Below are 13069 nucleotides of genomic sequence, written 5' to 3'. Positions count from 1 at the left end.
GACCTTTTTAATGTTTTTAATGAAGTAAACACTAATGGGAATTGTGTGATCATGGGAGACTTTAACTTTCCAGATATAGACTGGAGAACAAGTGCTAGTAATAATAATAGGGCTCAGATTTTTCTGGATGTGATAGCTGACGGATTCCTTCACCAAGTAGTTGAAGAAACAACAAGAGGGGATGCCATTTTAGAGTTGGTAGTAGTGAGGACCTCATAGAAGAAATGGTTGTAGGGGACAACCTTGGTTCGAGTGATCATGAGCTAATTCAGTTCAAACTAGATGGAAGGATAAACAAAAATGGATCTGGGACTAGGGTGTTTGATTTCAAAAGGCCTAACTTTAAAGAATTGAGGAAATTAGTTAGGGAAGTGGATTGGACTGAAGAACTTGGGGATCTAAAGGCGGAGGAGACTGGAATTACTTCAAGTCAAAGTTGCAGAAACTATCAGAAGCCTGCATCCCAAGAAAGGGGAAAAAATTCATAGGCAACAGTTGAAAATCAAGCTGGATGTGCAAGTGTCTCAGAGAGGTGATTAAGAAAAAGCAGAAAGCCTACAAGGAGTGGAAGATGGGAGGGATTAGCAAGGAAAGCTACCTTATTGAGGTCAGAACACGTAGGGATAAAGTGAGAAAGGCCAAAAGGCATGTAGAGTTGGACCTTGCAAAGGGAATTAAAACCAATAGTAAAAGGTTCTCCAGGCATATAAATAAGAAGAAAACAAAGAAAGAAGAAGTGGGACCACTAAACACTGAGGATGGAGTGGAGATTAAGGATAATCTAGGCATGGCCCAATATCTAAACAAATACTTTGCCTCAGTCTTTAATGAGGCTAATGAGGAGCTTAGGGATAATGGTAGGATGACAAATGGGAATGAGGATATGAAGGTAGATATTACTACATCCGAGGTAGAAGCCAAACTCGAACAGCTTAATGGGACAGATAATCTTCATCCAAGAATATTAAAGGAACTGGCACATGAAATTGCCAGCTCATTAGCAAGAATTTTTAATGAATCGGTAAACTCAGAGGTTGTACTGTACGACTGAAGAATTGCTAACATAGTTCCTATTTTTAAGAAAGGGAAAAAAAGTGATCCGAGTAACTATAGGCCTGTTAGTTTGACATCTGCAGTATGCAAGGTCTTGGAAAAATTTTTAAAGGAGAAAGTAGTTAAGGACATTGAGGTCAATGGTAATTGGGACAAAATACAACATAGTTTTACAAAAGGTAGATCATACCAAACCTGATCTCCTTCTTTGAGAAGGTAACAGATTTTTTACACAAAGGAAATGCAGTGGATCTAATTTACCTCGATTTCAGTAAGGCATTTGATATGGTTCCACATGGGAAATCATTAGTTAAATTGGAAAAGATGGGGATCAATATGAAAATTGAAAGGCGGATATGGAACTGGTTAAAGGGGAGACTACAATGGGTCATACTGAACAGGGGCAGCTCTAGGGATTTTGCCATCCCAAGCACGGCAGGCAGGCTGGAGGCAGCCTGCCTGCCGCCCTCGCAGCACCAGCAGAGCGCCCCCCGCGGCTTGCGGCCCCAAGCATGCGCTTGTCATGCTGGGGCCTGGAGCCGCCCCTGATACTGAAAGGTGAACTGTTAGGCTGGTAGGAGGTTACTAGAGGAGTTAATCAGGGATCGGTTTTGGGATCCATCTTATTTAATCTTTATATTACTGACCTTGGCACAAAAAGTGGGAATGTGCTAATAAAGTTTGCAGATGACACAAAGCTGGGAGGTATTGCTAACACAGAGAAGGACCGGGATACCATACAGGAAAATCTGGACGACCTTGTAAACTGGACTAATAATAATAGGATGAAATTTAATAGTGAAAAGTGCAAGGTTATGCATTTAGGGATTAATAACAAGAATTTTGGTTATAAACTGGGGACACATCAGTTGCAAGTAACAGAGGAGGAGAAGGACCTTGGAGTATTGGTTGATCACAGGATGACTATGAGCCGCCAATGGGATATGGCCATTAAAAAAGCTAATGTGGTTTTAGGATGCATCAGGAGAGATATTTCCAGTAAAGATAAGGAGGTGTTAGTACTGTTATACAAGGCACTGGTGAGACCTCATCTGGAATACTGTGTGCAGTTCTGGTCTCCCATGTTTAAGAAGGATGAATTCAAACTGAAACAGGTACAGAGAAGGGCTACTGGGATGATCCGAGGAATGGAAAACCTGCCTTTTGAAAGGAGACTCAAAGAGCTTGGCTTGTTTAGCCTAACCAAAAGAAGGCTGAAGGGAGATATGATTGTTCTTTATAAATATATCAGAGGGATAAATATCAGGGAGGGAGAGGAATTATTTAAGCTTAGTACCAATGTGGACACAAGAACAAATGGATATAAACTGGACACTAGGAAGTTTAGACTTGAAATTAGACGAAGGTTTCTAACCATTAGAGAAGTGAAGTTCTGGAAAAGCCTTCCAAGGGGAGTAGTGGGAGCAAAAGGCATATCTGGCTTCAAGACTAAGCTTGATAAGTTTATGGAGGGGATGGTATGATGGGATAGCCAAATTGGCAATTAATTGATCTTTGATTATTAGCAGGTAAATATGCCCAATGGTCTGTGATGGGATGTAAGATGTGGAGAATTCTTTCCTGGGTGCTGGCTGGTGAGTCTTGCTCATGTGCTTGCCCACGTACTTTAACTGATCGCCATATTTGGGGTCACGAAGGAATTTTCCTCCAGGGAAGATTGGCAGAGGCCCTGGAGGTTTTTCACCTTCCTCTGCAGCATGCAGGATTCTCTGCACCTTGAGGTCTTTAAACCACGATTTGAGGACTTCAATAACTCAGACATAGGTTGGGGGTTTGTTACAGGAGTGGGTGGGTGAGATTCTGTGGCCTGCATTATGCAGGAGGTCAGACTAGATGACCATAATGGTCCCTTCTGACCTTAAGTCTATGAATATGAATATTACCGGGGGGAAAGGGGGTTGTTGATGGGCTCTGGGTGGGGAGGGGCTGTGGGTGTCTGACCCCCTAGCTGGGCTCTGGGTGGGGCGGGGGGAAGAGTGTGCAGAGAAACAGGAACTGGGTTGTCATAGGGCAGAGGTCAGCAACCTTTCAGAAGTGGTTTGCCAAGTCTTCCTTTTGTTCACTCTAGTTTAAAGTTTCGCGTGCCAGTAATACATTTTAACGTTTTTAGAAGGTCTCTTTCTATAAGTCTATAATATATAACTAAACTATTGCTGTATGTAAAGTAAATAAGGTTTTTAAAATGTTTAAGAAGCTTCATTTAAAATTAAATTAAAATGCAGAGCCCCCTGGACCGGGGGCCAGGACCCAGGGCCACCGAAAATCACCTCGCTTGCCGCCTTTGGGATGCATGCCATAGGTTGCTAACCCCTGTCATAGGGGTTTCTTTAACTCTTTACTCCTGGGGGAATTTGTGTGTGTGTCTCTGTATTGTTACAGACATACTTGTTGACAGGTATTTTGAAATAAATCACCAAAATAATTGAAACTGGCAGGATTATATGGTGTTATTTTACAATATTGTGTGTAGACTTTTTAGTGTTTTGGTGCATAATGCCCCCAGCAGTATTCTTGGCCCTTTAAGTGGAACAATCTCCTTTCTTTTAATCATTTCACTAGGTCTTTGTCCAAATGTAATTGTGGATGTTCTCATTATTTATATAAGCGTCTATTTTTAAAAAAATCTAAGTTCTTGGCCTCAATCTTTTATGCAAACTAGTTTCACAGGTTAAAGGCACTGAAAAATAAAGCACTTCCTTTATCAGTTATAGGTTTGTTGTCTTTCAATTTCATTGAATGGCCCCTTGTTCCATGATATGAGAAAAGGTAAATCAGGTACTACTGTTTTCCCGCTCTGTACCAATCATTAGTTTGTATCTCTCCATCATGTCCCTTCTTATTTATCATCTCTCTAAACTAAACATTTTCATTGTCTACTCATCCAGAACTGTTTCCATGTCGCTACTCTCCCATTCCTGAACCACCTCTATTTCTTGTATATCTTTGAGATAAGATGATTGAACTGTTAAGGAATACCATAATTTAAGAAATGCCATCATTTTTATAATATTTTGGACTTATTTTATATCCAATCAACTAATTTTTGTTTACATTTTTGACTGTCATCACACACTCAGCAGAAATTTTCCCTGAACGGTCCAAAATGATGCTTACAAAATTGGGCTCTGCAGAGTTGCCATTTCATTCTTCAATGTTACATGAATTGTCTCAGTCTAAAGTCATGTAACTCCAGCATTTGGAACATACAAGTCTTTACTGTATACTTAATATATGACATTTGATTGTGACCCAGCATGGAAACTTGAATTAGGAATGTGTTGTGGCTGAGTGTGAGGGGTCTTCTGGAAGATAGCCTGAATAGAGACGCATGTTCTATGTCGACACTACAAGGCAGGAGTGTGATTCCTTTGCTTATGTATACATACTCTCACTAACTCATGAGTGTAAACAGCAAGACAGCCATAGTACATGGTAGCACCAGTCACGGCAGTGGAGGCAGAACTGAGCCATACTGAGTATCAGTCTGAAGAGGATTTGTACTCGGCCTGGTTCAGCTGTGCCTCTGCTCCCACTATTGGTGCTACCTAGTTACATTGCTGTTTATACTCATGTTAGCTCCATGAGAGTTAGCACGAATGTGTGTACATTAGCAGATGTAATTCCACCCCTAGCTCGTAGCAGAGACACAGCCACAGTGTCAAAGGCTAGACTGCTTTTCGAAAAGTCTCCATGAAATCCCTACACTATTTTGTCTGACTAACACGAAACTTACATGCACAAAACTCTCTTCTGTCAAGAGGCCACATACAAAAAGTTTGAAAGAGAGGGAGAGTTGGTTGGTTTGTTTGTTATTGTTGTTGTTAAAGATGATGGGAATGTGTCAAACTGGACTCATGGGGCATCAGCATGTGGCAAGGCTAAAAATCTTTGTGCTAATTAGAAAAAGGAGATCATATCACAGATGTATGAGACTGAGGTATGAATGTTCCAAGGGGCACAGAGAAAATGTATAACACAAAACTGTTACAGGCAGTAATCAGCTCAAACCCAATAGTACACTGAACTAAAGAAAGAAAGGATGAAGCTATAAAGATGTTAAGGATAAATTTCTTTAGATGGAGGGTAATACATTTGTTTGTGGACTGGACTACCATGGTCAGCAATAGAAACTGAAACTTTAAATGTATTAAAAAAGGAGTTAGACTAATATTTAGTGTTTGTACTCCTGCCAGGGCCACCCAGAGGATTCAGGGGACCTGGGGTCTTCGGCGGTGGGGGGCCCCCGCTGCCGAATTGCCGCTGAAGACCCGGCACTTTGGGGCGGGTCCTGGGGTGGAAGGACCCCCCGCCGCAGGTCTTTAGGGCACTTCGGTGGCGGGTCCCGGAGCGGAAGGACCCCCCGCCACCGAATTGCCACCGAAGACCCGGAGTGGAAGAAGCTCTGGGGGCCCAGGCCCCGCGAAAGTTTTCCGGGGCCCCCGGATCGAGTGAAGGACCCTGCTCCAGGGGGCCCGAAAAATTCTCATGGAGGCCCCTGCGCGGCCCGGGACCTGGGGCAAATTGCCCCACTTGCCCCCCCTCTGGGCAGCCCTGACTCTTGTCAATTTCTTTCTTCTTAGATAGATAAGGACGGCTTTAACCTCACCTGCTCCCCCAAACAAACAAACACACACACACACACACACACACACACACACACTTCTATGCTACATAACTAAAGCCAAGCTATCACAACCAGATTTAATATAAGCTACCAAACGAAAGCCTAACACTAATCAGTTCATGAGCGGGACTAAGACAGATGAAGAGAAATATTATCAGAGAGCCATTAACACAATAATATAAAAAAATTAGAACTCAAATTAATCTGGATTTTAATCAAAATTTCTAAGGAAGCCCCATAGCAGTTAATGGTTTTCCTATAGCAATAGGGACATTCTCAAAAAGTACTGAAGCAATAAGAAAATATTCATACTTCGGTGGTGCAGGTGATGCAGATCTTTTAGACATGCTTGCAGGAGAATCAGATCTTCTCAGAGGGGATCCCAGGCCAGATGATGAAACAGGTGTTGTGGGTCGCTTCTCTCTCTTTATCTTTTCAGTCTAGAAAAAGAAATTTGGGTGTTTTTGTTTAGCTTGTAATTAAAAGCAATGCTTCGATGATACAGATAGTTTATTAACACAAGGACATATAAACAGATTTGCATAACATTCACATAAAATGGAAGTTTTCTAAATCCCAGCATACAATTGGACTGCAAGATCTTTTTTCAATACTGAATATACATTTTTATGTCTTGCACACACAGTATATGCTGCTGCAAAAATACCTTTCAGGCCATAAACAAATATTAATGGAGTGGTACAGAAGGCCACTGCCCCGTTGAAGCCCGGAAAGCATAGAGTAGAATTTTCAAAAGCATCTAAATCCTACTGACTTCCACAACTACACAGACATGTTCTTTCTATCAATTATTACGAGAGATATGGCACTGTCAGGGGATTTGGCAGAAAAGTTGAGCTTTTGTTCTCAGATGCTAGGCAGTGACTAGGCACATGCGGGCTAAGTTAAGTTTCCATGACTCTATAGAAAATGTACAGTTGTCAATAGCAAAAATCTTGAATAAATTTCACTTAAAATTATATATACAGAAAGAAGTGAACTTGACAGGTATAAATTAGCGATGTTGCCAATACATTAGACAAGCTACCAGAGCATGAGGAAAATTTGCCAATTCACTAGTAGTGTGGCTTTATTTCTAGTCAAACATTCTCAACGGTGGTGACATCCCATTTGCCATGCAGCTGTAAACCCATTTCCAGAAGTACTGGTTTCACAAGACGTAGCACGTCCAGAAAACATGTTTCACTGCCAGAAATGTAGATTCCCTGAATACAGAAGTGTGATTCCCACTAATGCTGGTTAATAGAGGCTACATTGCCTTCCAGGAAGATATTAAAAACCTGCTGATTGGCAGGTGAATAAAACCAACAAACGGATGTGAATGTTTTTCTGCTTTCTGTTCTTAAAAAAAAAAAAAGGGCATATTATACAATAATGAAACACAGCAACTAAAGCAACATAACTTTGTCCAGGAACACAATCAAAACATGCTCCAAACCCACCTGTGTAACTTCACCTGCAGTTGCCCCTTTCATGGCATCAGAAGTGGAAGGTGATGCTGCCTTCTTCCTTTCTGCACTTCGGGTGGGGGAAGGTTTGTAGGGAGATTTAAGAGGACTAGCTGGTGCTACACGAGGACAGATATGGAATACTAAAGAGTTATAGTACAATAGCAAGAGCAAAGGGGAACAGACAGAGGAAGTAAGGGAGAGGGAAAAACAGCACAACTATGTTATAACATTAAACATGGCAAACAACATTTTTAAAGGTTTATTTAAATGGATATTTAAATCACATTAAATCCATGCCTTTTGCATACGTGCAGAATGGTTTCATTTACCAAAAATGTTTTCACTAAAAGCATTAAGATAAAACTAAGTGTATTTTTAAAAAGACTATCAAATACCTGAGCACTACAGTATCTCTTTTACCCAGACAAATTATGAATAACTTTACAAATACAGATTTTGTGTTTCCCCCCCTCTTCTGAAGAGTGCTGATCTCCTTTATTAAACACGCATAAAAAAAGATTAATAGGATAGCCATAGTTGTGTCAATGTAGACCAGGGGTTCTCACACTGGGGGTCAGGACCCCTCACGGGGTCACGAGGTTATTACATGGGGGAGTCATGAGCTGTCAGCCTCCACCCCAAACCCCGCTTCACACCCAGCATTTATAATGGTGTTAAATATATAAAAAGGTGTTTTTAATATATAAGGAGATGTCGCCCTCAGAGGCTTGCTTTGTGAAAGGGTTCACCAATACAAAAGTCTGAGAACCTCTGGTGTAGACAGTGCTAGGTCTGTATCTGTCAACCTAACTACTGATCTCTGGGAAGTGGATTAGCTACGCCAGTGGGAGAACCCCTCCCATCGCAGTAGTGAGTGTCTATACTGGAGAACTACAGCAGTGCAGTAGCTGTGTGGCTGTAGTGCTTCAAGCACAGACAAGACCTCAGTAACCGAAAACAAATAGGTGCTTTTAAAAGCTGTACCCATCTGTCCTAATAAAACCTTGTCTGAGACATATTAAGTGCACGATTATTACTAAGTGCACAGTTATTGTTACTGTGCACATATTAAATGCAAAGTTATTGTTACTACACATAACCTTGAATTTAAAAGTTCACTGGTTATGTGCATCATGACCAGAATTATAGTGCTTCCTCCCCGCCCCCGTTGTCTTTTTTTTTTTAACTTGCAATTTGAACAAAGGTTTGTGAAAAGAGGGTATTCTATGTTTTGCTCATATTGCTTTGGCAATATGTTGGGCACCTTTCACCCCTGTGAAAAAATACAATATTAACTGGAAGAATGTGAGAAAAAGCAAAACAAAAAACAATATTTCCCTACGTTTGATGTCCTCTATATAAATCATGAACAACCTATTAAAGATTAAGTCTTGCCTCAGTGCAGGGAACTGGACTAGATGACCTGCTTAGGTCCCTTCCAGTCCTACCTTTCTGTGGTTGTGTGATGTAAAAGCAACATACTTTTATTTTGTCTTAGCAGTTCTCCTTCAATTTAGAGCAGAGTACACGGACATTCTGAGCTGGCTTTCCTTTAGACAGTTGCTTTGTGAACAGTAAATCAGGAATTCTCTCATAGCTAAGTGTTCTATATCATAACTTGTGAAGTACAATACTTTTCATGTAGAAACAAAAAACTGAGGCTCTTTTAATGAGTCTACCTTTATATAGCATAAAGAAAAAGTGGAGGGGAAAAAGAGAACAACTTTTTGCTTTGTAATATACCTTTGGGAATCCTTTTATTAAGGAAGTAACATACAGAACATGAGTAGATTCGAGTCACGTAATATGGGGATAACAGATGACATAGATGCTGTACCTTATCACAATTTTGTCCTGAAAAGTGAATATTTTCCTTTGCGGAAGTCTTTTTAAAAAAAAAAAGTGCCCAAAACTTTTCCTACTTTTGGTCCTGATACTGCAAATATGTACTCATGTGAGTAGCCCCACTGAAGTCAGTCGGATTACTCATGTGCATAAAGTCAGTAAGGCTGCTGCTAAATTTAGTTTTGTGTTGGCAGGGATTATAACTCTATTATAATCTATAACATACAGAAAAGAAGCACTAATTACTGTCACTCTCTTAATTTCTATAAAAATAATATATATAATAATGTATATTTTTATCATTAGAAAAACTGATATTCTCCACTCTGTGCTTCTAGTTTATTTCTAAGTATACCCAAGAACTTAACACTTTTATGATCTGTTCCTTTAAAAAGACAAAAATGATTCCATAATAAATAATTGCAGCTCCAATAAAGCAATTATGGATGAAATTACATGTTTAAAATGCTAATTTGTATTTTGGAAATTATTTGGGTGTTGAGGATAAAGAGCACTACATTAATGTACAATCTTTTGCTCTAATAAATGGGTTACCTTGTAGAGAAGGTCCAAAAGTTGAGCTCTCTCATAATTATTCTACCCTGGTTTGGAATTTCCTGTTGATTTTATTTACTTAGCTAATTCAAGACCCTGTCACCAAATTTTCTTATAAATAAAGGTAAGAACTGAAAAGGACAAAACAGTAGACATAAGTATTTCCATGCTTTTGAGACGTTACTACCCAAAATGGAAGTAAAATTATATTAAAAAAATAACAGATAATATCTCTACGCAATTTTTCAAGTGCAGCTAAACACATACCTTAACATTTTCAAAGGGCACAATTTTCATTTTTACCTGAATCATTGTATTGCTCAGAAAGCATTAATGTACTTCTGCTTCTGGCTAAAGAAGACTGTGTGGGAGTCAGCAGTCGAGAAACAATAAAGTTTTCCACTGGACTAAGGTGCATGCGGTGAGCTGAAGGATGGGAGCAAATAAAACAAATAAATTTTAAAAGCAAAGACTAAAAAAAAAATTGTTTTAAAATAACTTAAATAAAACCAGTGAAATGATCAAATGAAATGAACAAGAGAAAACCTGTTACGTCTGTGATTTAAAAAGCTATTAAAGAAGTTAATGCTCCTCTGAAGGAGGTTTCTGGTTTCATCATTTTAAGCCACCTAAAATTATCTTCCAACCTGTATAATAAATATAGTAGATTAAACTTGTTTTTTATACAGAAGAAATGCGGTTCTGCAAAATGGTTGCTTCATGACTCAGCATGAAAAGGGTTTGCTTTTTTTCCCCAATGACAGAGCAGTTTCTGGTTTGCATGCTAAGTACACTTGGAGTCATTTAAAATGCAGAGTCTCTCTGTGGTACAAACCTTATTTATACAGTCAAACCTTATTTATACAGTACATCCTTACACCTTTCCTCCTCATAAATATGAGGTATGACTATATATGCTTATAAACAAATTCCTATTATCTGCATTTATAAAGTCACCCATTACTATAACCTCCAAGTTCTACATTTATATTTATTAAGCAACTCTAAAATGAATTTAAAATGAAGTATGTTTACTGTTGCTTCTTGTTTCTGTCAAAATATTTGTCATTTGTTCCAAAAGAAACAATTCACAGAGGGACAAATCCTCTAGTATTTATTGTACAGTTATCTTCTAGAGGGCCTAATCTTGCAGAGTGCTCATCATCTGCAGCGCCTCTCATGAATCAGGCCTTTAAGTCAAATTAAAAGACTCTAGAAATCTTGACATAAGTGGCAACTTCCAGCTGGCTCACAACAATGACAAACTTTGGTCAATAACACCCAGTAAATACACACCTGCGTTCATTTTTTATTTTTGTATCTTAATATGGCTAAAGCGTCACATTCAATGCATTTCTGGAGGATTACTGCAATTACATTTTGTGCTCTGCCCTGTTTCTTAGTGCATCACAAGATGAAATACAACCAGCATGAATTCTTGCTGTGTTTTACTGTTAAATAAACCTCGTATTTACTTAAGCTGCAGAAGCACAATACATCACAGTGTGAACGATCACATCTAAAAAAACTCCCTAATTTGCATCCTTTCTTTAATTTATCCAACGTTTTCACTGCCATGCCATTCCTCACCAATATTCAACCACAGTAATGCAGACAACTGGCCACCCAAAATGGTTACATGAAGGCATACTTTGTCCTCTATGGCAAAGACTTATATCTGCCATGCAACATTTAGTCACATACAGCCTGGGGTCTCTAACATGGCAGCATTTATCCTAGGTTGGCTATAAAGCTATTTCATGTATTAAAGATCTTTTTCTAATATATTTAACTCACCACCCCAATAATGTTAGAATTGGTTATTGTAAAGAACTTGAGTTACAAACAGATCTATGGACAAGAAGGTGTGCTTTAAACATAGGAGAGTTTATGCTGATAAGAGACAATGAGCAGCATATTCACTTGCCTCTGTCAGGGGAATATGTTATTGCCGCTGTGGAGGAGGAGAGACGCTTACTGATTGGTGACTCCATTTGCTTTGGCAGATTCATTGTAGAAGCTGAAAGTTTGTCACATGCTGCAGAGAGACGCATTAAAGATATTTATATTCATACTACAGTGTTGAATGCTCCCAAAATTAACCTCTCATTTTTTACTCATGGACCTTTGTCATTCATCTAGGGGCAATGAATAATGTAGAACAGATAAACCTATTCCAACTGCTGTAGATACCAGCATTTTATAAGATACAGTTTGGGATACAATTTTTCTACTTGTGATTTTAACATTTCAATTTCACAATACCCTGTCTAATATAATGCCAGGAGCAAGTGACTTCATGCTAAATCCAAATGAATGAAATTGAATAAAGGAAAAGAAATGCAATACTTGTACAAGAAGAAAATACATAGGCCTCATGAACATAACAAATTTGAACTCTTCCCTGACATCTGTCAGTTTCAGTCTGGTGGAGGTAAGATGTATATCAGCTCCTCCAAAATACTATTCTAATGCAAAATTCAAGATATTCAGCACTAATTTATGTATTTATAGGATGTATGATAGCATCATTTACCTCTTTACCATCCTGTGCATGAGAACTTTCAAAACAATAACTTGGTTTTGGCCCAACTGTTCACATTTGTTTTTATTTCTGTTACAATACTGTTTGATAAAGTAAATTTTGGCTTGATAGCTATTCCTATGTACTCATAAGATGACGATGGAATCACTTATGCCCAATTATTGTAGTGGTGAACTACAACGTGTTGTTCGTTATGTAATGGTCAGAACCTACAAGCATACTGGATGGCTTCAGGGGGGTTGTTTATGTTTTAAATTTTGTTTCTTCCTACAACAACAAAGAAGTCTCAGCTAGTAACTCACATTCATCTTATAAATTCTACAGTCCTTGCTCAACTATGACTCCCACTTATATCAGTGGAAGTCTTGCCTAAGTGACAACTGCAAGATTTGGCCCTATCTGCTATAGCAAGCAATAAAATTCCTTATGTTCACATTTTTAAAAGGTAGGTGCAATGATTGCTTCCAGAAAATGCATGCAAACCTGCAAATCACTTATTTGTACATTAATACTGCTTTGTGTGAACATTCACCCATGACTGCACAAAAGTAAGAGTCTTGGGGTTTACATACATATTTTTGCAGTACATCAGCTACTCATGCATTTTGCAGGCATAATCATTGTGCCCATCTTTGAAAAAACAGCTCTTGAGCAGATTGGCTGTGCTAGATTTCCAAAATATGTCATATATATTTGCAGCTGAAGGAAAAAACAAACAGCACCAAAAAAAAACCCCAAACCCCACAATGTACGATTCATCCCTGGTATGGACATGCCAGATCTATTTCAAAGTCCTCTGAAATTAATATTCTAATCTAACATATAATATAAAATTCAATAAAGTTGTCAAAGGACAAACTCAGAATCAGAATTTGTAATCATTATTACAATGTTCAAAAGACTTCAGCATACTAAAACAACGATGCTTACTAATTTTTAACATATTGTGGATGT

The 13069-nt window shown here is 38.8% G+C and overlaps 1 protein-coding gene across 7 annotated transcripts in view; it reads right to left on the bottom strand.

Annotated features, from left to right (window-relative positions):
• The window catches only part of MAP7D2 (MAP7 domain containing 2), a 154823-nt gene that overhangs the window by 38839 nt on the left and 102915 nt on the right, over positions 1 to 13069 (bottom strand). For 3 of the 7 annotated variants that reach the window (XM_050936526.1, XM_050936527.1, XM_050936532.1), the window contains 4 exons: positions 11498 to 11608; positions 9874 to 9996; positions 7162 to 7310; positions 6011 to 6138 (listed from right to left, as the gene is read on the bottom strand). In XM_050936526.1, the coding sequence (XP_050792483.1) occupies positions 6011 to 6138; positions 7162 to 7310; positions 9874 to 9996; positions 11498 to 11608 (511 nt within the window). The remainder of the gene's footprint in view (positions 1 to 6010; positions 6139 to 7161; positions 7311 to 9873; positions 9997 to 11497; positions 11609 to 13069) is intronic. The other 4 variants (XM_050936528.1, XM_050936530.1, XM_050936529.1 and 1 more) reach the window with 2 other exon arrangements.

Source organism: Gopherus flavomarginatus, chromosome 1, assembly GCF_025201925.1.
Source record: "Gopherus flavomarginatus isolate rGopFla2 chromosome 1, rGopFla2.mat.asm, whole genome shotgun sequence".
NCBI classification, from domain to species: Eukaryota; Metazoa; Chordata; order Testudines; family Testudinidae; genus Gopherus; species Gopherus flavomarginatus.
The sequence above is the reverse complement of the archived record's forward strand: the minus strand, read 5'-3'. Positions and strand labels throughout refer to the sequence as shown.